Below are 24,300 nucleotides of genomic sequence, written 5' to 3'. Positions count from 1 at the left end.
AAGACACTTTGGCCTCTCACATCAACTATTTTCAAAGGCCTAAAAGGAGATTAATCGGATTCTAATGAGTCTTTCTTTAGGTATAAGGCAAAGAAGAAGGGTCAGACTACCATCAGGGTTATAAATCTACCTCTGGAAATGCTCAAAACTCATACGAAAGCTTTGTCAAATATGTGTGCTTTGGGAAAATCATCACTCACACAAACCATTTCATAATATATATCAAAGCATTTGTGATCAGTTTATGCATCATCTATTTTGGGGGTTAAATCATGGTACAAATTGGCCCGTCGCTGCTACACGGTAAAGCCACAAATTTGGCCCGTCGCTGGTACCAGGTTAAAAATACAGATTTTCATGGTAAGCTTTCCAACCCTTTATAGCAGCATGTTCCTCACTCCTCTGTGTCCTGTCCCCCCCAGGCCAAACAGTGCCACCGGTGCGATGGTGTACAATTTCACCGCCAGAGAAGTCAAAGTGCGAGGACCTGGCCCTGGCCCTGCTGAAGGTGCCTCCCCGCCCCAGCAAGCAGTCCATAACCCTTGAGTGCCCACAGGTAAGCTCAGAAACCCCTCCAGGTAACCCTCTGTAGCCCAACCCTCAGTGCTCGGCAAGTCCAAGAGTGTCGTGTGGCCGTGACAAAATTTATTTAATCTTTATCTTTTAACCCGTCCGCTGCGATTGGCACTGATTTGGTTTTCACTGATAGCCTGGTAACATACACTCCCAGGTCTTTCTTTACCTCTGTGGTGGATAGTGGAGTGTTTCCCATGTGGTATTGGTGTGCTGGATATCCCTTCATTGGTAGCCTGGTAACATATAGTCCCAGGTCTTTCTCTGCCTCTGTGGTGGATAGTGGAGTGTTTCCCATGTGGTATTGGTGTGCTGGATATCCCTTCACTGGTAGCCTGGTAACATACACTCCCAGGTCTTTCACTGCCTCTGTGGTGGATAGTGGAGTGTTTCCCATGTGGTATTGGTGTGCTGGATATCCCTTCACTGGTAGCCTGGTAACATACACTCCCAGGTCTTTCTCTGCCTCTGTGGTGGATAGTGGAGTGTTTCCCATGTGGTATTGGTGTGCTGGATATCTCCTCCCAAGGTGCAGGACTTTACATTTTTCTTCATTGAATTGTAGCAGCCACTTTTTGCTCCATTCCTGTAGCCTGGTGAGGTCTTCTTGTAGGAAATCCACAGTCAAGGTTTAACATTCCCATTTTTCTTCTCCCCTCCATCCTCATTTCCACACTCCCTTCTCCTTCCCATACTCCTGAAATACATTAGATTCTGTGCCTGGAGCTTTGCAGGGCGGAGTTTGGTATTTACACGCAGTACATTTGAATCCATTTAGTGTTGAAAGCCATACACGTAGAGTCAGTGTGTTGAAGAGGTTGTGGCAGCATTAGGCACTGGAGAGGCTGAGGCAACAGACAGAAATAGTTAAAAGTTCATCATTGACCGAGTAACCTAAAAAAACTTATGGAAAAACCAGATGTTAAACAGATGATGCCGATGATGCTATTGGTGACCCAGCATTGCATTGGTAACCCCTTCCACCCCAAAAATTGACCTCTCTTTCGACCTCTCTTTCTATTTTCTTACGTTGGAGTAGTGTATAGCGGGGGTTTTTTGTCGCTGTATTTTGTCGTATGCCTTTCAGCTGCCTCCTTTGCTCTTAAAAAAAAAATGTAGTTATTGAAAATTGTCCTCTTTTGTCACCCTTCATTCTGTTGCCTTTCGTTCTTTTTTTGCTTGTTCGGAGCAAAATCTAGTGGGCATTTTTGTTGATGTTGTTGCTGTTGTTTTTTCACCCCTCAGCTGCCTCCCTTGCTGTTAAAAAAAAAAAAAAAAGTTACTCCTAAATTGACCTCTCTTGTCACCTCTCATTCTTTTTTTTGCTTGTTAGGAGCAAAATCTAGTGGGCATTTTTGTTGTTGTTGTTGCTGTTGTTTTTTCACCCCTCAGCTGCCTCCCTTGCTGTTAAAAAAAAAAAAAGTTACTCCTAAATTGACCTCTCTTGTCACCTCTCATTCTTTTTTTTGCTTGTTCGGAGCAGAATCTAGCGGGCATTTTTATTGTTGTTGTTGCTGTTGTTTTTTCACCCCTCAGCTGCCTCCCTTGCTGTAAAAAAAGAAAAAAGAAAAAAATGTGACTCCAAAATTGTCCTCTCTTGTTGCCTCTTGTTCTTTTTTTGCTTGTTCGGAGCAGAATCTAGCGGGCATTTTTATTGTTGTTGCTGTTGTTTTTTCACCCCTCAGCTGCCTCCCTTGCTGTAAAAAAAGAAAAAAGAAAAAAATGTGACTCCAAAATTGTCCTCTCTTGTCACCTCTCATTCTTTTTTTGCTTGTTAGGAGCAGAATCTAGCGGGCATTTTTGTTGTTGTTGTTACTGTTGCTTTTTCACCCCTCAGCTGCCTCCCTTGCTGTAAAAATAAATAAATAAATACCTGTGCGTGTATCCAAGTCTTTCGTCGCAGGTGACAAGCCACGAAGAGTGCATGGTGTTGCTGGACCAAGGGGAGGCGGATCTCGTCGCCCTGAACCCCAACGAGATCTTCATCGGTGGCCGCTACCACTCCCTCGTCCCCCTCATGAAGGAGTCCTATGATGGTGCGTGCTGTGTGGGTTGTATGTCTCTCTTAGCCACTCTATACTAATCGCTATATGAGAGCAACAGCTAGCAGGGGATTTTTTCTTTCCATCTTCTTTTTGTTGCCCTTAAGTTGCTCTGTGCTGTAAAAAAAAAAAGTTATATGAGACTGGAGCTTGTAATCTCAATCAAAAAGGAGATCAGTTAGGCTCCCATGAGTGTTTTTTTAAGTTAATGGTACAGAGCACTAAACTTTGAGGTAGAATACAGAAAACCACCAGGAAGGCCAAGGAAGACGAGGAGAAAGGTGGTGGGGGAAGGTATGAAAAGGCTGAAGATCATGGACGAAATGGCTGTGGACCGGCAACAGTGGAGGAGGCTCATATCCCATCCAACCCCACCATAGGGAATAAATGGACGTTAAATGATGATGATAATACAGAGGAAGGGTCATAAAACTACCCCTGGAAATGGCCACGACTCCTATGAAAGCCTTGTTGAATGTGTGTACTTGGGCGAGGAAGTGAATTGGGGTCCCATGGGTGTGTTTTTAAGTTAGTGATACAGAGGAAGGGTCATAAAACTACCCCTGGAAATGGCCACAACTCCTACGAAAGCCTTGTCAAATGTGTGCTCTTTTTGTTGTCTTCTTTTTCTTCTTGTTCCTCATCTTCTTTCTCTTTTTCTTCTTCCTGTTCCTCATCTTTCTCTTTTTCTTCTTCTTGTTCCTCATCTTCTTTCTCTTTTTCTTCTTCTTGTTCCTCATCTTCTTTTTCTTTTTCTTCTTCTTGTTCCTCATCTTCCTTCTCTTTTTCTTCTTCTTGTTCCTCATCTTCTTTCTCTTTTTCTTCTTCTTGTTCCTCATCTTCCTTCTCTTTTTCTTCTTCTTGTTCCTCATCTTCCTTCTCTTTTTCTTCTTCTTGTTCCTCATCTTCTTTCTCTTCTTCTTCTTGTTCCTCATCTTCTTTTTCTTCTTCTTGTTCCTCATCTTCCTTCTCTTTTTCTTCTTCTTGTTCCTCATCTTCTTTCTCTTTTTCTTCTTCTTGTTCCTCATCTTCTTTCTCTTCTTCTTCTTGTTCCTCATCTTCTTTTTCTTCTTCTTGTTCCTCATCTTCCTTCTCTTTTTCTTCTTGTTCCTCATCTTCCTTCTCTTTTTCTTCTTCTTGTTCCTCATCTTCCTTCTCTTTTTCTTCTTCTTGTTCCTCATCTTCCTTCTCTTTTTCTTGTTCTTGTTCCTCATCTTCTTTCTCTTTTTCTTCTTCTTGTTCCTCATCTTCTTTCTCTTTTTCTTCTTCTTGTTCCTCATCTTCTTTTTCTTCTTCTTGTTCCTCATCTTCCTTCTCTTTTTCTTCTTCTTGTTCCTCATCTTCTTTCTCTTTTTCTTCTTGTTCCTCATCTTCCTTCTCTTTTTCTTCTTCCTGTTCCTCATCTTCGTTCTATTTTTCTTCTTCTTGTTCCTCATCTTCCTGGTCTTATTCTTCTTCTTGTTCCTCATCTTCTTTTTTTTCTTCTTGTTCCTCATCTTCTTTCTCTTTTTCTTCTTCTTGTTCCTCATCTTCATTATCTTTTTCTTCTTCTTGTTCCTCATCTTCTTTTTCTTCTTCTTGTTCCTCAGCTTCTTTATCTTATTCTTCTTCTTGTTCCTCATCTTCTTTCTCTTTTTCTTCTTGTTCCTCATCTTCCTTCTCTTTTTCTTCTTCTTGTTCCTCATCTTCCTTCTCTTTTTCTTCTTCTTGTTCCTCATCTTCCTTCTCTTTTTCTTCTTCTTGTTCCTCATCTTCTTTTTCTTCTTCTTGTTCCTCATCTTCTTTCTCTTTTTCTTCTTCTTGTTCCTCACCTTCTTTTTCTTCTTCTTGTTCCTCATCTTCCTTCTCTTTTTCTTCTTCTTGTTCCTCATCTTTCTCTTTTTCTTCTTCTTGTTCCTCATCTTCCTTCTCTTTTTCTTCTTCTTGTTCCTCATCTTCTTTTTCTTCTTCTTGTTCCTCACCTTCTTTTTCTTCTTCTTGTTCCTCATCTTCCTTCTCTTTTTCTTCTTCTTGTTCCTCATCTTCTTTTTCTTCTTCTTGTTCCTCACCTTCTTTTTCTTCTTCTTGTTCCTCATCTTCCTTCTCTTTTTCTTCTTCTTGTTCCTCACCTTCTTTTTCTTCTTCTTGTTCCTCATCTTCCTTCTCTTTTTCTTCTTCTTGTTCCTCATCTTCTTTTTCTTCTTCTTGTTCCTCATCTTCCTTCTCTTTTTCTTGTTCTTGTTCCTCATCTTCTTTCTCTTTTTCTTCTTGTTCCTCATCTTCTTTCTCTTTTTCTTCTTGTTCCTCATCTTCTTTCTCTTTTTCTTCTTGTTCCTCATCTTCTTTCTCTTTTTCTTCTTGTTCCTCATCTTCTTTCTCTTTTTCTTCTTCTTGTTCCTCATCTTCTTTTTCTTCTTCTTGTTCCTCATCTTCTTTTTCTTCTTCTTGTTCCTCATCTTCCTTCTCTTTTTCTTCTTCTTGTTCCTCATCTTCCTTCTCTTTTTCTTCTTCTTGTTCCTCATCTTCTTTTTCTTCTTCTTGTTCCTCATCTTCTTTCTCTTTTTCTTCTTCTTGTTCCTCATCTTCCTTCTCTTTTTCTTCTTCTTGTTCCTCATCTTCTTTCTCTTTTTCTTCTTGTTCCTCATCTTCTTTTTCTTCTTCTTGTTCCTCATCTTCCTTCTCTTTTTCTTCCTCTTTGTCCTCTGCTTCTGCACATTTTTCTTCTTCTTGTTCCTCACCTTTCTCTTTTTTTTCTTCATCTTCTGCTCCTTCTTCTTCTTCTGCATAGCTTTAGTGAACCTCCCAACATTACAATCACCTTAAAACTTACCCAGCGCTTGACCCTTCCAGGCGGCCGCAAGAACTACTACTCGGTGGCCGTGACTCACAAGGGGAACCTGACCCATGTCCGCAGCCTGGCTGACCTCAAGGACACCGTGGCCTGCTTCCCCTCAGTGGCCTCAATGGGCGGCTGGGTCATCCCTATCGCTAAGGTGAGAGAGAGAGTCGGGAAGAGGAGGGAGAGGGGAGAGGGAGAGCCAGGAAGAAGAGGGAGAGCCGGGAAGAGGAGGGAGGGGGGAGAGGGAGAGCCAGGGAAAGGAGGGAGAGCCAAGGAGATGAGGGAGGGGAAAAGGGAGAGGGAAAGGAAGAAGTTGGGTTAGGATGATGAGAGAGAGAGAGAGAGAGAGAGAGAGAGAGAGAGAGAGAGAGAGAGAGAGAGAGAGAGAGAGAGAGAGAGAGAGAGAGAGAGAGAGAGAGAGAGCATGCTGAGGGTTAACTTTATAATTATAGAAAAGGAGGGAAGGAGAGAGAGATAGTTACTAGCAGAGACGGAAAGAGAGAGAGAGAGAGAGAGAGAGAGAGAGAGAGTTTAGCATACAGCACACTAGATAAAGCATAGAAAAACAGGTGAAGCAAATAAACAATAGATAAAACAAACAAAAATACTATTAGGTACAGCCAGAAATACCCCCCCCCCCCCTGAAAAAAAAAGCAAAGGAACATATTACAATTTTACTTCTACTTGTTGTATATTTATGTTTTCCACCTCCTCCTCCTCCTCAGCTCATCCACTCAGGAGCCATGGAGGTGGTGGATTGCAATAACCACGTCAAGTCCGCCTCTGAGTTCTTCAAGGGCGGATGTGCCGTCAACATTCTCTCCAACAAGTACAATCCCCTCGGTAAGTACAGCGGGCGGGCTATTCTTATTTTTTATTTATTTATTTATTATGTTTTTGCCTTGGTTCTTGTTCTTTTTAGTGTTCTTCATCTACTTTTTCTTCTTTTTCTTGTTTTTCTTTTGCTTCTTGTTTTTGTTCTTTTAGTGTTCTTCATCTTCTTCCCCTTCTACTTTTTCTTCTTCTTCTTTTTCTTCTTGTTCTTGTTCTTTTAGTGTTCTTCATCTTCTTCCCCTTCTACTTTTTCTTCTTCTTCTTCTTCTTTTGCTTCTTGTTCTTGATCTTTTAGTGTTCTTCATCTTCTTCCCCTTCTACTTTTTCTTCATCTTCTTCTTCTTTTGCTTCTTGTTCTTGTTCTTTTAGTGTTCTTCATCTTCTTCCCCTTCTACTTTTTCTTCATCTTCTTCTTCTTTTGCTTCTTGTTCTTGTTCTTTTAGTGTTCTTCATCTTCTTCATCTTCTACTTTTTCTTCTTCTTCTTTTTCTTCTTGTTCTTGTTCTTTTAGTGTTCTTCATCTTCTTCCCCTTCTACTTTTTCTTCTTCTTTTTCTTTTTCTTCTTGTTCTTGTTCTTTTAGTGTTCTTCATCTTCTTCCCCTTCTTCTTCTTCTTCTTTTTCTTCTTGTTCTTGTTCTTTTAGTGTTCTTCATCTTCTTCCCCTTCTTCTTCTTCTTCTTTTTCTTCTTGTTCTTGTTCTTTTAGTGTTCTTCATCTTCTTCCCCTTCTACTTTTTCTTCTTCTTCTTCTTTTGCTTCTTGTTCTTGTTCTTTTAGTGTTCTTCATCTTCTTCATCTTCTGCTTTTTCTTCTTCTTCTTCTTTTTCTTCTTGTTCTTGTTCTTTTAGTGTTCTTCATCTTCCCCTTCTACTTCTTCTTTTTCTTTTGCTTCTTGTTCTTGTTCTTTTTAGTGTTCATCATCTTCTTCATCTTCTACTTCTTCTTTTTCTTCTTGTTCATGTTCTTTTTAGTGTTCATCATCTTCTTCATCTTCTACTTCTTCTTCTTTTTCTTCTTGTTCTTTTTAGTGTTCTTCATCTTCTTCCCCTTCTTCTTCTTCTTTTTCTTTTTCTTCTTGTTCTTGTTCTTTTAGTGTTCTTCATCTTCTTCCCCTTCTACTTTTTCTTCTTCTTCTTCTTCTTTTGCTTCTTGTTCTTGTTCTTTTAGTGTTCTTCATCTTCTTCCCCTTCTACTTTTTCTTCTTCTTCTTCTTCTTTTTCTTCTTGTTCTTGTTCTTTTAGTGTTCTTCATCTTCTTCCCCTTCTACTTTTTCTTCTTCTTCTTCTTCTTTTGCTTCTTGTTCTTGTTCTTTTTAGTGTTCATCTTCTTCCCCTTCTACTTTTTCTTCTTCTTCTTCTTCTTTTTCTTCTTGTTCTTGTTCTTTTGTGTTCTTCATCTTCTTCCCCTTCTTCTTTTTCTTCTTCTTTTTCTTTTGCTTCTTGTTCTTGTTCTTTTAGTGTTCTTCATCTTCTTCCCCTTCTACTTCTTCTTCTTCTTTTGCTTCTTGTTCTTGTTCTTTTAGTGTTCTTCATCTTCTTCCCCTTCTACTTCTTCTTCTTCTTCTTTTGCTTCTTGTTCTTGTTCTTTTAGTGTTCTTCATCTTCTTCCTCATCTACTTCTTCTTCTTCTTTTTCTTTTGCTTCTTGTTCTTGTTCTCTTTCACCTTCTCCTCATCTTTGTGTCTTTTTCTTTATCTTCTCCAAATTATTTTATGTTCAATCTTTTTTTTTCATTGTCTTCCTCTTTTTCTTCTCGTTTTGGCCTTATTTCTTTTTATTAATTTCATGGTAATATTTTCCTTCTTTGTTTTCTATTTTCTTCTTTTTCTTCTTGACATTGATTGTTTTTCTTTTTCTCGTCTTTTTCTTTATCTTCAAATTATTTTATGTTCAATCTTTTTTTTCATTGTCTTCCTCTTTTTCTTCTTCTTGGTCTTTTTCTTCTCATTAATTTCATGGTACTAATATTTTCTTTCTTTGTTTTCTTTTTTTCTTCTTGACATTGATTCTTTTTTCTTCTTCTCCATCTTCCTCTCCCCTCCCCACAGTCACACCCCTTCCCTCCCCATACTCAGGGGGCTTTGTGGTGCAGTGGTTAGCACACTCGGCTCACAATCAAGAGAGCCCGGGTTCGATTCCCGGGTGGAGTGGAAAAATTTGGGCGGCTTTTCCGATACCCTACGCCCCTGTCCACCCAGCAGTGAATGGGTACCAGGTATTAATCGGGGGTTGTGTCCCGTCTCCTGGGGTCTGTTCCCTTCTCCTATAATTCCTTCCCCTTCTGTCTCTCTCCGGCATATGACCACAGATGTTGCGTCGACTAAACAAAACTTTCCAACTTTCCCCATACTCACACCCCTTCCCTCCTCACACTCACGCTCCTTCCCTCCGGCCACAGGGGACAACAGCCAGGTCTTGTGCAGTGCGTGTGGGAGCGAGTTGCCGGGCCAGCACTGCACCAACCTGGACAACTACGCCGGCAACCAGGGGGCCCTCGAGTGCCTCCTTGACCAGGGCCAGATCGCCTTCGTCAAGCACGCTACCCTCACACGCTTCCTCAACCGCTCGGCAACCCACACGTGAGTCACACAAAGGAGACAGTTCAAGGGCACAAAAAAAGGAAACAACAATAAAAAAAAGCCTGCTACTTGCTGCTCCTAAAAAGAATCCAAGGAGGTGGCCGAAAGAGGGGTCAATTTGATTTGCTTTGTAAGGGTGTATATCTGCTTTGTCTGTAAGGGAGGAAGGATAAGGGTGAGGAAGAGTGTTTGTTTAAGGCTGTTTTTGTTTGGTAAGGGAGGGTGAGGTAACAGGGGAGAAAGGGTGTGTGTTTGTCATATTAAATTTAGTATATGAGTTTTTTTGTTAGTTTTGTGTTGTGTTTTCATGCCCTCACATCCACCCAACTCCAACCAAGAGAGCCCGGGTTCGATTCCTGGGCGGAGTGGAAAAATTTGGGCGGCTTTTCCGGTACCCTACGCCCCTGTCCACCCAGCAGTGAATGGGTACCAAGTATTAATCGGGGGTTGTGTCCCGTCTCCTGCGATCTGTTACCTTCTCCTATAATTCCTTCCCCTTCTGTCTCTCCGGCATATGATCACAGATGTTGCGCTGACTAAACAAAACTTTCCAAACTTTTTTCTGTCCGTAAGAGGGTGAGGCAACAGGGTGAGGAAGGGTGTTTGTTTATGGTTTTATTTGTTTTGCAAGGGAGGGTGAGGTTACAGGGTGAGGAAGGGTGTGTGTTTGTCTTATTAAATTTAGTATATGAGGTTTTTGTTAGTTTTGTGTTGTGTTTTCATGCCCTCACATCCACCTAACTCCACATCCACACATTTATCCTTCACATCTACCCACACACACACTCCACATTCATCCTTGTTCTAGGAGACCAGATGGACAACTGAGGTAACATTTTGGCAACCCAAGATTTATAGACATCAGGGTAAAGAAATAACAAATTGCAGAGGTGTAGTTAGAGTATTTACTGCCATATGCTTGTGGAAATATCAGAGAATACCGACCCCAGTGTTGACACAAAAATATATACACAACCCGTTAACCCAAACACACCCACACGCACCCTTAGACCGGAGGACTTTGAGCTGATTTGCGACGACGGGGGACATGCGCCCATCAGTGACTTCCGCCGCTGCAACTGGGGTGTGGTGCCCTCCAATGCCATCGTCACCACCTCCGCCAAGTCCAAGGAGCAGCGTCGCCTTCTGCAGGAGTTCCTCAAGGTGGGTGTTATTGTTGTCATTGGTACAGTCATCCCTCAAATAGTACGGTTTCCAATAGTACGGTTCTGGTCTCATGTGGTTGTCATTGGTACAGTTATCCCTCAAATAGTCCGCTTTCCAATAGTACGGTTCTGGTCTCATGTGGTTGTCTTTGGTACAGTCCCTCAAATAGTCCGTTTTCCAATAGTTCGGTTCTGGTCTCATGTGGTTGTCATTGGTACAGTCATCCCTCAAATAGTCCGTTTTCCAATAGTTCGGTTCTGGTCTCATGTGGTTGTCATTGGTACAGTCATCCCTCAAATAGTCCGTTTTCCAATAGTTCGGTTCTGGTCTCATGTGGTTGTCATTGGTACAGTCCCTCAAATAGTCCGTTTTCCAATAGTACGGTTCTGGTCTCATGCGGTTGTCATTGGTACAGTCATCCCTTAAATAGTCCGTTTTCCAATAGTTCGGTTCTGGTCTTATGTGGTTGTCATTGGTACAGTCATCCCTCAAATAGTCCGTTTTCCAATAGTACGGTTCTGGTCTCATGCGGTTGTCATTGGTACAGTCATCCCTTAAATAGTCCGTTTTCCAATAGTTCGGTTCTGGTCTCATGTTATCATTGGTACAGTTATCCCTCAAATAGTCTGTTTTCCAATAGTTCGGTTCTGGTCTCATGTGGTTGTCATTGGTACAGTCATCCCTCAAATAGTCCGTTTTCCAATAGTTCAGTTCTGGTCTTATGTGGATTTTCTAAGAAGATTTTTTAGGGTTTTTAAATTTCCCGACGAGCAGTAAATTAAATAATCCTTAAAGATCTTCCATGACAATCCGTATAAAACCGAAACCGGACTATTGGAAACCGTACTATTTGAGGGATGGCTGTATTAATTATTTTATGTTCAATCTTTTTCTTCATTGTCTTGCTCTTTTTCTTCTCCTTCTTGGCCTTATTTCTTCTTATTAATTTCATGGTAATATTTTCCTTCTTTGTTTTCTTTTTTCTTCTTTTTCTTCTTGACATTGATTCTTTTTTCTTCTTCTCCATCTTCCTCTCCCCTCCAGCCACAGGAGACAACACCCACTGATGAAAAGTAACACCCACATTCTTAGGCCCATATTAAACGTACTGAGCTTCCGTTATGACTTTCCCAAGACAACAGAGAAGACTAATGGGGTTTTGATGGGTGACTTATTGTGTTAGTGTTATTTTTGAGATCCGTGAGGCAGCTGATGAGAAGTAACGCCCACACTCTTAGGCCCATATTAAACGTACTTAGCTGCCTGTATTACCATTTCCCAAGGCCACAGAAAGGACTAACCAGGTTTTGACAGGTGACTTATTGTGTTATTGTTATTTTTGAGATCCGTGAGGCAGCTGATGAGAAGTAACGCCCACATTCTTAGGCCCATATTAAACGTACTTAGCTGCCTGTATTACTATTGCCCAAGGCCACAGAAAGGACTAACCAGGTTTTGACAGGTGACTTATTGTGTTATTGTTATTTTTGAGATCCGTGAGGCAGCTGATGAGAAGTACACCCCACATTCTTAGGCCCATATTAAACGTACTGACTTGCCTGTATTACTATTGCCCAAGGCCACAGAGAAGACTAACCAGGTTTTGATGGGTGACTTATTGTGTTATTGATATTTTTGAGATCCGTGAGGCAGCTGGTGAGAAGAGTGTAAGGCCTTTAGGGTGCGGCCACACTGCGCACGGTTCGCTGGGAGGGTAGAGGGTAGTGGGATGCCGAGCGGGTCAGCGGCAAGAACAAACACATGTTATCTAGTAGGGGTGGCCATACAAGACGCGGGTATCGGGTAAGCTTGGAGGGAACCCGCTACCCGCGTCCTGTATGACCACTCGTATTAGATAACATGTTTGTTCTTGCCGCTGACCCGCTAGGCATCCCGCTGCCCTCTACCCCCCAAGCATATCACGTGCAGTGTGGCCGCACCCTTATTCTCAGGCCCATATTAAACATACTGACCTCCCTTTATGACTCTCAAGGCCACAGGAAAGACTAACCGGGTTTTGACGGGTGGCTGTTCCCATTCAAAGTGCAGAGGTCGTATAAAACTATCACTAGAATCACAATACAGTCCATGAGAATCCCAGCAACGTCCACGAGAGGCTTTTCAAATAGACAAACTGAGAGGCTGACATGGGCTTGGGGAGGAATGGAAAGAGGAGCGATAAGTGCTGCGAGTGGCTCGAGGGCATTGTTGCCATCGAGTGTACCACAAAAAAAGGTGAAAAGTAGCTAAATTTAGTCTAAAAATAGGAAATCGGCTATAACTACCTCCAGCCCTTCCCCTGTGAAGTGGCTATAGCCGCCTCCGGTCCTTTAGGGGTTAAACATTTCAGTGCCTAAACTCACATATTTGACAAGGCTTTCATATGAGTTTTGAGCACTTCCAGGGGTAGTTTTGTGACCCTGGTAGTAGTGTGACCCTTCTTCTGTACCATGAACCTAGGAAACACATATTTGACAAGGCTTTCGTATGAGTTTTGAGCACTTCCAGGGGTAGTTTTGTGACCCTGGTGGTAGTGTGACCCTTCTCCTGTACCATAAACCTAGGAAACACATATTTGACAAGGCTTTCATATGAGTTTTGAGCACTTCCAGGGGTAGTTTTATGACCCTGGCGGTAGTGTGACCCTTCTCCTGTACCATAAACCTAGGAAACATATATTTGACAAGGCTTTCGTATGAGTTTTGAGCACTTCCAGGGGTAGTTTTGTGACCCTGGTGGTAGTGTGACCCTTCTTCTGTACCATGAACCTAGGAAACACATATTTGACAAGGCTTTCATATGAGTTTTGAGCACTTCCAGGGGTAGTTTTGTGACCCTGGTGGTAGTGTGACCCTTCTTCTGTACCATGAACCTAGGAAACACATATTTGACAAGGCTTTCGTATGAGTTTTGAGCACTTCCAGGGGTAGTTTTGTGACCCTGGTAGTAGTGTGACCCTTCTTCTGTACCATGAACCTAGGAAACACATATTTGACAAGGCTTTCGTATGAGTTTTGAGCTCTTCCAGGGGTAGTTTTGTGACCCTGGTAGTAGTGTGACCCTTCTTCTGTACCATGAACCTAGGAAACACATATTTGACAAGGCTTTCGTATGAGTTTTGAGCACTTCCAGGGGTAGTTTTATGACCCTGGTGGTAGTGTGACCCTTCTTCTGTACCATGAACTTAAAAGAACACTCATTAGAACCTGACTAATGACCTTTTTGGCTTTTTTTTAACACCTTTTTTGTTGCCCTTGAGCTGAGATAGAAAGCAGGAGAAAAACAGGAAAGCAGGAAAAAAACGAAGCAGGAAAAAAAGGAAAAACATAAAAGCAGGAAAAAAAACAGAAAAGAAAAAACAGGATAGAAAAAAACAGGAAAGCAGGAAAAAAACAGAAAAGAAAAAACAGGAAAGCAGGAAAAAAAACAGAAAAGAAAAAACAGGAAAGAAAAAACAGGAAAGCAGGAAAAAAACAAAACAAAGAAAATTAGAAAAAAAAAAACAGGAATGATCGTAAGAAAAAAAACATTAGCAAGGCAAAGGAACAGAAAACAGGAAAATAAGTTGATCAGAAAGAACCTTAACCTCCCCTCACCCTCCCTCTCTTCCTCTCACCCCTCAGGATATCGTCACGCTCTTCGGCAACAAGACAGACAACACCTACTACAAGTTCCATCTGTTTGAGTCGGCGCCAAAGTACGGACTCGCGCACGACCTCCTCCTCTCGGTAAGTTACTTTGCTTTCTCTACGGTTAACCCAGTAGCAGTGACGGGCAAATTTGTGGCTTTACCGTGTAACAGCGACGGGCAAAATTTGTGGCTTTACCGTGTAGCAGTGACGGGAGAGAAAGGATGGGAGGAGAGAATAAGGGAGAGAAGGAAAGGGAAGGGATGGGAGGAAAGAATAAGGAAGAGAAGGAATGGGTAGGGAAGGAAAAGAAAGTAAATATTAAAGAGAAGAGAAGGAATGACCCATATCTGCATGCACCTACCTCCTACCTCCTCTCTCCCTCCATCACCATCCTCACCCCTTTCAACCCTCCCAGGACGACACGGAGGCGCTGGTGGAGTTAACGGCCAGTCAACAGAGCTTCCAGAAGTACCTGACGGGTGACATTGTGAACCATATCCAGACCATCCGCTCCTGCCCTGTGACTCGGATGAAACTCTGTGTTACCTCCATGGTCGAGTATTCCAAGTGTCTGCAGATGAAGGTATGCACTCTATAGCTTGTGTTGGGTGTTTTTCTTACAAGTGTCTGCAGATGAAGGTATGCACTCTATAGCTTGTGTTGAGTGTTTTCCTTTCAAATGTCTGCAGATGAAGGTATGCACTCTATAGCTTGTGTTGAGTGTTTTCCTTTCAAATGTCTGCAGATGAAGGTATGCACTCTATAGCTTGTGTTGGGTGTTTTCCTTACAAGTGTCTGCAGATGAAGGTATGCACTCTATAGCTTGTGTTGGGTGTTTTCCTTACAAGTGTTGGCAGATGAAGGTACACACTCTATAGCTTGTGTTGGGTGTTTTTCTTTCATGTGTTGGCAGATGAAGGTATGCACTCTATAGCTTGTGTTGGGTGTTTTTCTTTCATGTGTTGGCAGATGAAGGTATGCACTCTATAGCTTGTGTTGGGTGTTTTTCTTTCATGTGTTGGCAGATGAAGGTACACACTCTATGGCTTGTGTTGAGTGTTTTTCTTTCATGTGTTGGCAGATGAAGGTACACACTCTATGGCTTGTGTTGAGTGTTTTTCTTTCATGTGTTGGCAGATGAAGGTATGCACTCTATAGCTTGTGTTGGGTGTTTTTCTTTCATGTGTTGGCAGATGAAGGTACACACTCTATGGCTTGTGTTGAGTGTTTTTCTTTCATGTGTTGGCAGATGAAGGTACACACTCTATAGCTTGTGTTGGGTGTTTTTCTTTCATGTGTTGGCAGATGAAGGTATGCACTCTATGGCTTGTGTTGGGTGTTTTTCTTTCATGTGTTGGCAGATGAAGGTATGCACTCTATAGCTTGTGTTGGGTGTTTTCCTTCATCTTTTCCTTTTTTCTTTCTTTGTTTTGTTTATTTATGCTGTTTGATGTTTTTCCTTCCTCCTCTTTTCTTTTTTCCTTTCTTTCTGGTTTTATTCATTCATTCATTTGCTTCCTTTGATGTAAATAAAAAAAACATCTCCTGTCTCTCTTTTTAATCTATTTCATATTCTATTTTTCTTTATTAAGTTTTAACAGGAACGGAAAACAAAAAACCCGCTCATCATTATCGGCTTTCATCTTCCTTTTTTTCTAATCATCATCATCATCATCATCAAACTACCTCAGTATATGTAGAGAGGACAGGTCTTCACAATATTCTGCATTGATGATACTACCCATCACCACACCCCTTGCTTCCTCAACCTCCTGTAGTTTTTATCGGCCTTTTGTAGTTGTATTTTATCATGGTTTAATTTTTAACTGGTTTTATAAAGTTTTATTAGTGTTGGTTTTATCATGTTTTTAATTTTAACCCGGTAGCAGCGACGGGCCAAATTTGTGGCTTCACTGTGTAGCAGCAATTATTAATGGCTTCACTGTGTAGCAGCAATGGCCAAATTTGTGGCTTCACTGTAGCAGCGACGGGCCAAATTTGTGGCTTCACTGTGTAGCAGCGACGGGCCAAATTTGTGGCTTCACTGTGTAGCAGCGACGGGCCAAATTTGTGGCTTCACTGTGTAGCAGCGACGGGCCAAATTTGTGGCTTCACTGTGTAGCAGCGACGGGCCAAATTTGTGGCTTCACCGTGTAGCAGAGACGGGCCAAATTTGTGGCTTCACCGTGTAGCAGCGACGGGCCAAATTTGTGGCTTTACCATGTGTAGCAGTGACGTGGCCAAATTTGTGGCTTCACCATGTAGCAGTGACGGCCAAATTTGTGGCTTTACCGTGTAGCAGTGACGGGCCAAATTTGTGGCTTTACCGTGTAGCAGTGACGGGCCAAATTTGTGGCTTTACCGTGTAGCAGCGACGGGCCAAATTTGTGGCTTTACCGATGTAGCAGTGATGAGCCAAATTTGTGGCTTCACCATGTAGCATGACAGCCAAATTTGTGGCTTTACCGTGTAGCAGTGACGGCCAAATTTGTGGCTTTACCGTGTAGTAGCAGTGACGGCCAAATTTGTGGCTTCACCGTGTAGCAGTGACGGGCCAAATTTGTGGCTTTACCGTGTATCAGTGAAGGGCCAAATTTGTGTCTTTACCGTGTAGCAGTGACGGGCCAAATTTGTGGCTTTACCGTGTAGCAGTGACGGGCCAAATTTGTGGCTTTACCGTGTAGCAGTGACGGGCCAAATTTGTGGCTTTACCGTGTAGCAGTGACGGGCCAAATTTGTGGCTTTACCATGTAGCAGCGACGGACAAAATTTGTGGCTTTACCGTGTAGCAGCAACGGGCGAAATTTGTGCCATGATTTAACCCCCCCCCAAAATAGATGATACATAATCTGATCACAAATGTGTTGATATATATTATGAAATGGTTTGTGTGAGGGGTGACTTTTTCTCATTTTTCTCGCTTAGAGGGACCATTAAGAAACATGATCCCCACTGCTACCGGGTTAAGCTAATATTTTTTTTTTTTTTTTTTTTTTTTTTACAGCAAAGGAGACAGCTCAAGGGCACAAAAAAGTAAACATTAATACAAAAAGCCGCTACTCGCTGCTCCTAAAAGAATCCAAAGAGGTGGCGAAAGATAAGTCAGTTTCGGGAGGAGAGGTGTCCTGATACCCTCCTCTTGAAAGAGTTCAAGTCGTAGGCAGGAGGAAATACAGATGAAGGAAGATTGTTCCAGAGTTTACCAGCGTGAGGGATGAAAGAGTGAAGATGCTGGTTAACTCTTGCATAAGGGGTTTGGACAGTATAGGGATGAGCATGAGTAGAAAGTCAGTGCAAGCGGGGCAGCGGGAGGGGGGAGGCATGCAGTTAGCAAGTTCAGAAGAGCAGTCAGCGTGGAAATATCGATAGAAGATAGAAAGAGAGGCAACATTGGGAATTTAAGAGGTGAAGACTATCAGTATGAGGAGGAGAGCTGATGAGACGAAGCCTTTGCCTCCACTCTGTCCAGAAGAGCTGTGTGAGGAGCCCCCACACATGAGATGCATACTCCATACGAGGCGGACAAGGCCCTGTATATGGACAGCAACTGTGCAGGGAGAAGAACTGGCGGAGACGGTACAGAACGCCCAGCCTCGAGGAAGCTGATTTAGTAAGAGATGAGATATGAAGTTTCCAGTTGAGATTTTGAGTTAAGGATAGACCGAGGATGTTTAGTGTTGAGGAAGGTGATAGCCGGGTGTTGTCAAAGAATAGGGGATAGTTGTTTGGAAGATTGTGTCGAGTGGATAGGTGGAGAAACTGTGTTTTTGAGGCGTTGAAGGACACCAGGTTCCTCTTGCCCCAATCGGAAATAATAGTAAGGTCTAAGGCTAAGCGTTCTGCAGCCTCCAGCCTTGAGTCGTTAAGTTCCTGAAGGGTGGGTCTTCTATTAAAAGAAGTTGAATAATGCAGAGTGGAATCATCGGCGTAGGAATGGATAGGACAGTTCGTTTTGGAAAGAAGATCATCAATGAACAACAGAAAAGAGGGAGATAGGACAGAACCCTGTGGGACACCACTGTTAATAGATTTAGGGAAGAACAGTGACCGTCTACCACGGCAGAAATAGAGCGGTCAGAAAGGAAACTGGAGATAAAGGTACAGAGAGAAGGATAGAAACCGTGGGAGGGTAGTTTAGAAAGCAAGATTTGTGCCAGACCCTATCAAAAGCTTTTGATATGTCCAAGCCAATAGCAAAAGTTTCACGAAGCGGCTAGAGAGGATGACCAAGAGTCAGTTAAGAAGGCTAGGAGATCACCAGTAGAACGCCCTTGCGGAACCCATACTGGCGATCAGATAGAAGGTCAGAAGTGGAAAGGTGCTTTTGAATCTTCGGTTAAGGATTTATTCAAAAGCTTTAGATGAACAAGAAAGTAAAGCAATAGGACGGTAGTTTGAGGGATTGGAGCGGTCACCCTTCTTAGGTACAGGCTGTGTGAAGGCATACTTCCAGCAAGAAGGAAAGGTAGATGTGGACAGGCAGAGGCGAAAGAGTTTGACCAGGCAGGGTGACAGCGGAGGCACAGTTTTAAGGACAATAGGAGGCACTCCATCAGGTCCATAAGCCTTCTGAGGATTGAGGCCAGAGGGCATAGAAAACATCATTTGAAGAATCTTTATAACAGGCATAAAGGAGTCAGAGGGGGATGAGTAGGAGGAATATGCCCAGAATCGTCCAGAGTGGAGTTTTTAGAAAAAGTTTGAGAGAAGAGTTCAGCCTTAGAGATAGATGAGACGGCAGTGTTGCCGTCAGGACTGAGGAGTGGAGGGAAAGATGAAGAAGTGAAGTTGGAGGAGATGTTTTTGGCTAGATGCCAGAAGTCACGGGAAGAGTTAGAGAAAGCAAGGTTTTGACATTTTCTATTAATGAAAGAATTTTTGGTTAGTCGGAGAATAGATTTGGCACGATTTCGGGCAGAAATGTAAAGTTTTGTAAGATAATTAATTTGTATTAGAATCGTCGGCAAATGACCCTGAAGTTGCGATGCCAAGACAGACTGCCCTAAGAATCATCAATCTGCACCCCTTACCCTTACTCCTGCCGTCTTCCCTTCCAGACCGCCCTCCATGCCCAGCTGCTCAAGCCAGAGATGGAGTGCTTGAGAGGAGAGTCCAATTTTGACTGCATGGCTTCTATCAGGAAAGGGTGAGTGCTGACCTGATTTTAATGTCCATGTTTATTTAGCCTGTGTCCACCTCTCTGTTGACCTTGTTTTAGTGTTCGTCTGTTATATGTGTTCCTCGAGTATGTATCCACCTCTATGTTGACCTTGTTTTACTATGCTTAGGTCAATTTTTAGGAGCAGTAAGTAGTGGGCTTTTTTTTTTTTCATATTGTTTTCTTTTTTTTTTTACGCCCTTACACTGTCCTCTGCTGTAAAAAAAAAAAATTTCAAGACTGTGAGCCGATTTCACAGTCCAACACAGTGTCTTCATAGCAGCCCGAACCAAACTAAAGAATCCCATACAATCCAAAATGGGGAGGTCTTCGATGCCACACCTAAACACACAAGACTTTTCCTGTATAGTTTCATCAAATTTGTGAACTTAAATATAAACACCAGACACTATACAAGGAAATTTAGAAGGCTCTGGTATTGGTTTGGGAGCTTACTAACCCATCACGGGGAACTGTGAGACTGGCCCTGTATCTCTGACCTTCGTTTAGTGTGTCTGTCAATGGCTTTATAAGTGTATCCACCTCTATCTCCTCTCCGCCTCTCCTTAAGTTTCTTCATCTAAGTTACGGGAATCGACTTTATATATTTTTTCTTTTAGTTTTGTCCCCGGTTATGCTGATGTATTGTTTCATTGTTCCGTTGTTGATCATGCAGTTGTGAGGTGGAGGAAGTGAACTGTGCTGGAAGGGTTCTGTCTCCAATGGTTTAGGCTTGAACACTCTCCATTTTGAGGTCATTTCAGGTGTCAATACATCTGAGAAAAGTTGTGTTTCTTGATATCTCTTAACCCGGTAGCAGCGATGGGCCAAATTTGTGGCTTTACTGTGTACCAGCGATGGGCCAAATTTGTGGCTTTACTGTGTACCAGCGATGGGCCAAATTTTTCCCATGATATAAACCTTCCATGTCACCAACCCATACTTCCTCTCCCCTCCACCCATCCTTCCACACCAACCCACCAACCCATACTTCCTCTCCCCTCCACCCATCCTTCCACACCAACCCACCAACCCACCAACCCATACTTCCTCTCCCCTCCACCCATCCTTCCACACCAACCCACCAACCCATACTTCCTCTCCCCTCCACCCATCCTTCCACACCAACCCACCAACCCATCCTTCCTCTCCCTCCACCTATCCTTCCACACCAACCCACCAACCCATACTTCCTCTCCCCTCCACCCATCCTTCCACACCAACCCACCAACCCATACTTCCTCTCCCCTCCACCCATCCTTCCACACCAAGTCACCAACCCATACTTCCTCTCCCCTCCACCCATCCTTCCACACCAACCCACCAACCCATACTTCCTCTCCCCTCCACCCATCCTTCCACACCAACCCACCAACCCAGACTTCCACACACCACCACCCATCATTCCACACCAACCCACCAACCCATACTTCCTCTCCCTCCACCCATCCTTGCACACCAACCCACCAACCCATACTTCCTCTCCCCTCCACCCATCCTTCCACACCAACCCACCAACCCATACTTCCTCTCCCCTCCACCCATCCTTCCACACCAACCCACCAACCCATACTTCCTCTCCCCTCCACCCATCCTTCCACACCAACCCACCAACCCATACTTCCTCTCCCCTCCACCCATCCTTCCACACCAACCCACCAACCCATACTTCCTCTCCCAGCACCCCATCCTATCACACCAACCCACCGACCCATACTTTCTCTCCCCTCCACCCATCCTTCCACACCAAGTCACCAATCCACTAACCCATACTTCCTCTTCCCTCCACCCATCCTTCCACACCAAGTCACCAACCCATACTTCATCTCCCCTCTACCTATCCTTCCACATTGTCACCAACCCATACTTTCTCTCCCCTCCACCCATCCTTGCACACCAACCCACCAACCCATACTTCCTCTCCCCTCCACCCATCCTTCCACACCAACCCACCAACCCATACTTCCTCTCCCCTCCACCCATCCTTCCACACCAAGTCACCAACCCATACTTCCTCTCCATCCACCAATCCTTCCCCACCAACCCACCAACCCATACTTCCTCTCCCATCCACCCATCCTTCCACACCAACCCACCAACCCATACTTCCTCTCCCATCCACCCATCCTTCCACACCAACCCACCAACCCATACTTCCTCTCCCCTCCACCCATCCTTCCACACCAAGTCACCAACCCATACTTCCTCTCCCCTCCACCCATCCTTCCACACCAACCCACCAACCCATACTTCCTCTCCCCTCCACCCATCCTTCCACACCAACCCACCAACCCATACTTCCTCTCCCCTCCACCCATCCTTCCACACCAACCCACCAACCCATACTTCCTCTCCCTCCACCCATCCTTCCACACCAACCCACCAACCCATACTTCCTCTCCCCTCCACCCATCCTTCCACACCAACCCACCAACCCATACTTCCTCTCCCCTCCACCCATCCTTCCACACCAACCCACCAACCCATACTTCCTCTCCCCTCCACCCATCCTTCCACACCAACCCACCAACCCATACTTCCTCTCCCCTCCACCCATCCTTCCACACCAACCCACCAACCCATACTTCCTCTCCCCTCCACCCATCCTTCCACACCAACCCACCAACCCATACTTCCTCTCCCCTCCACCCATCCTTCCACACCAAGTCACCAACCATCCAACCCTCCCATCTTCTGCAGGGAGGCTGATGTGTCAGTGTTTGAGGCGGGGGACATCTACAGCGCTGGGTTGCTGCACGAGCTGGTCCCCATAATGGCTGAGCAGTACAACCTGGACACCCTCGAGTACTATGTGGTGGCCGTCTCCAAGGAGGATGACCCCGACACCGATGTGCTGTACCTCAGAGGTGGGTGACGGGGGCGCTGTTTTTTTTTTTTTTTTTTTTTTTTTTTTTTTTTTCTCCAGGTGTGCACTTGTTATTGATTTTTTGCAAGTGCACATGTGTTTTTCAGGTGTGCAAGTGCTGTTCAGATGTGTGTTTTGTATGTTCTGTTTTTCGTGACAAAGGCCGGTACCCTGCACCCCTGTCCACCCAGCAGTGAATGGGTACCAGGTATTAATCGGGGGTTGTGTCCCGTCTCCTGGGGTCTGTTCCCTTCTCCTGTAATACCTTCCCCTCCTGTCTGTCTCCGGCATATGACCACAGATGTTTCGCCGACCAAACCAAACTTACCGACTTTACTAAAAACAGCAATCCTCTTAACTCTTTTTTTTTAGGAGCAGTGGTTTGTGAGCTTTTTTTTTTTTTCATCATTATTATTATTATTATTATTATTTTTTATTTATTTATTTTTTATTTTTTTACCCTTGAGCTGTTTCCTTTACCGTAAGAAGAAAAAAAATTCCGTTAATGACATGGCTCAATACCACACACTTCAGCTATAGCCACAACAACACCCCTAACACACTCCCTCCGCACCCCCCCCACAGGCCGCATGACGTGCCACCCCGGCGTGATGCACGGGGGCGGCTGGGTGGTGCCGATGGCCTACCTCATCAACAACGACCTCATCCGCCAGTACCAGTGTAACTCCGTCCGTGCCGCCTCCGAGTACTTCATGAAATCCTGCGTCCCGGGAGCCCTCAGCACCTACTACAGGGAGGACTCCATTCACCTCAACCTCTGCCACCTGTGTCGCGGCCAAGGCCAGGGGTACTGTGCCAGGGACCACTCCGAGCCTTACTACGGGTTCACTGGTGGGTGTGAGGGAGAGGGAGGGAGAGTTAAGTGTGGGAGAGAGATGAAAGGAGAGTTTGTTGAGTGTGTGTGCATGAGAAAGATAGAGTAAGGGAGAGCTTATGGAATGTGTGAGGGGAAGGAAAGAGAGAGTGTGTTGTGTGGAAGGGATATTGTGTTGAGAGTATGAGAAAGTGAGTGTGTTCAAGGGGAAGGAAGGAAGACTTTACAGTATTTTTGAGGGAGAGAAAGGGAGAGTGCGTTGAGTGAGAGGAGAGTGTGTAGAAGGGAGAGTAAGTTAAGTGTGTGTCAGGAAGAGAAGAGTGTAGAGTGTGTGTGTGAGAGAGAGGGGAAGAATAGGAAGAGTTTGTGGAGTGTGTGTGTGTCTGTGAGGGGAAGAGGAAGGGAGAGTGTGTTAAGGAGGAAAAGGAGTGTGTGTTGAGAGTATGAGAAAGTGAGTGTGTTCAAGGGGACGAAAGGAAGATTTTACAGTATTTTTGAGGGAGAGAAAGGGAGAGTGCGTTGAGTGAGAGGAGAGTGTGTAGAAGGGAGAGTAAGTTAAGTGCGTGTTAGGAAGAGAAGAGTGTAGAGTGTGTGTGTGAGAGAGAGGGGAAGAATAGGAAGAGTTTGTGGAGTGTGTGTGTTTGTGAGGGGAAGAGGAAGGGAGAGTGTGTTAAGGAGGAAAAGGAGTGTGTGTGGAAGGGAGATTATGTTGAGAGTATGAGAAAGTGAGTGTGTTCAAGGGGACGGAAGGAAGACTTTACAGTATTTTTGAGGGAGAGAAAGGGAGAGTGCGTTGAGTGAGAGGAGAGTGTGTAGAAGGGAGAGTAAGTTAAGTGTGTGTCAGGAAGAGAAGAGTGTAGAGTGTGTGTGTGAGAGAGGGGAAGAATAGGAAGAGTTTGTGGAGTGTGTGTGTGTGAGGGGAAGAGGAAGGGAGAGTGTGTTAAGGAGGAAAAGGAGTGTGTGTGGAAGGGAGATTGTGTTGAGAGTATGAGAAAGTGAGTGTGTTCAAGGGGAAGGAAGGAAGACTTTACAGTATTTTTGAGGGAGAGAAAGGGAGAGTGCGTTGAGTGAGAGGAGAGTGTGTAGAAGGGAGAGTAAGTTAAGTGCGTGTTAGGAAGAGAAGAGTGTAGAGTGTGTGTGTGAGAGAGGGGAAGAGCAGGAAGAGTTTGTGGAGTGTGTGTGTCTGTGAGGGGAAGAGGAAGGGAGAGTGTTAAGGAGGAAAAGGAGTGTGTGTGGAAGGGAGATTGTGTTGAGAGTATGAGAAAGTGAGTGTGTTCAAGGGGACGAAAGGAAGAATTTACAGTATTTTTGAGGGAGAGAAAGGGAGAGTGCGCTGAGTGAGAGGAGAGTGTGTAGAAGGGAGAGTAAGTTAAGTGCGTGTTAGGAAGAGAAGAGTGTAGAGTATGTGTGTGAGAGAGGGAAAGGGCAGGAAGAGTTTGTGGAGTGTGTGTGTCTGTAAAGGGAAGATGAAGAGAGATTGTGTTGAGAGTATGAGAGAGTGTGTGCCCGAGTTTTGCATTTTCTGTCTGTCCGTCTGTCTATAGTTTTGTCTGTTTCCTTATCTATCCATCTTTATTGTCTGTTTTTTATGTATCTATCTTTTCTGTCACTCTCTCTCTCTGTATCTCTCTTCACTCTTCCACCACCACCACCACCACCATCACCCCCATGGAGGTATAATTGGTGGAGTCAACATCAGCCCAATTAAGTGAATCCGCTTGACCTCTCATTTTTACGGCTAGGTGTCAGGTGTTGTCAGGTCAGGCTCCCTCTTAATAGGCTCGGCCAGGCTCGCCC

The 24,300-nt window shown here is 44.0% G+C and overlaps 1 protein-coding gene across 1 annotated transcript in view; it reads left to right on the top strand.

Annotated features, from left to right (window-relative positions):
* Nucleotides 1-24,300, top strand: part of LOC126984701 (melanotransferrin-like) — a 32,047-nt gene that overhangs the window by 2,640 nt on the left and 5,107 nt on the right. The window contains exons 2-12 of the mRNA XM_050838597.1: nucleotides 423-556; nucleotides 2,477-2,609; nucleotides 5,445-5,587; nucleotides 6,159-6,276; nucleotides 8,665-8,845; nucleotides 9,856-10,009; nucleotides 13,636-13,740; nucleotides 14,060-14,227; nucleotides 18,702-18,790; nucleotides 21,503-21,669; nucleotides 22,254-22,520. Coding sequence (XP_050694554.1) covers nucleotides 423-556; nucleotides 2,477-2,609; nucleotides 5,445-5,587; nucleotides 6,159-6,276; nucleotides 8,665-8,845; nucleotides 9,856-10,009; nucleotides 13,636-13,740; nucleotides 14,060-14,227; nucleotides 18,702-18,790; nucleotides 21,503-21,669; nucleotides 22,254-22,520 — 1,659 coding nt within the window. The remainder of the gene's footprint in view (nucleotides 1-422; nucleotides 557-2,476; nucleotides 2,610-5,444; nucleotides 5,588-6,158; nucleotides 6,277-8,664; nucleotides 8,846-9,855; nucleotides 10,010-13,635; nucleotides 13,741-14,059; nucleotides 14,228-18,701; nucleotides 18,791-21,502; nucleotides 21,670-22,253; nucleotides 22,521-24,300) is intronic.

This window comes from Eriocheir sinensis, chromosome 57, assembly GCF_024679095.1.
Source record: "Eriocheir sinensis breed Jianghai 21 chromosome 57, ASM2467909v1, whole genome shotgun sequence".
Classification (NCBI taxonomy): domain Eukaryota; kingdom Metazoa; phylum Arthropoda; class Malacostraca; order Decapoda; family Varunidae; genus Eriocheir; species Eriocheir sinensis.
Note: the sequence above shows the minus strand (reverse complement) of the source record. Positions and strands in the feature narration are given on the sequence as shown.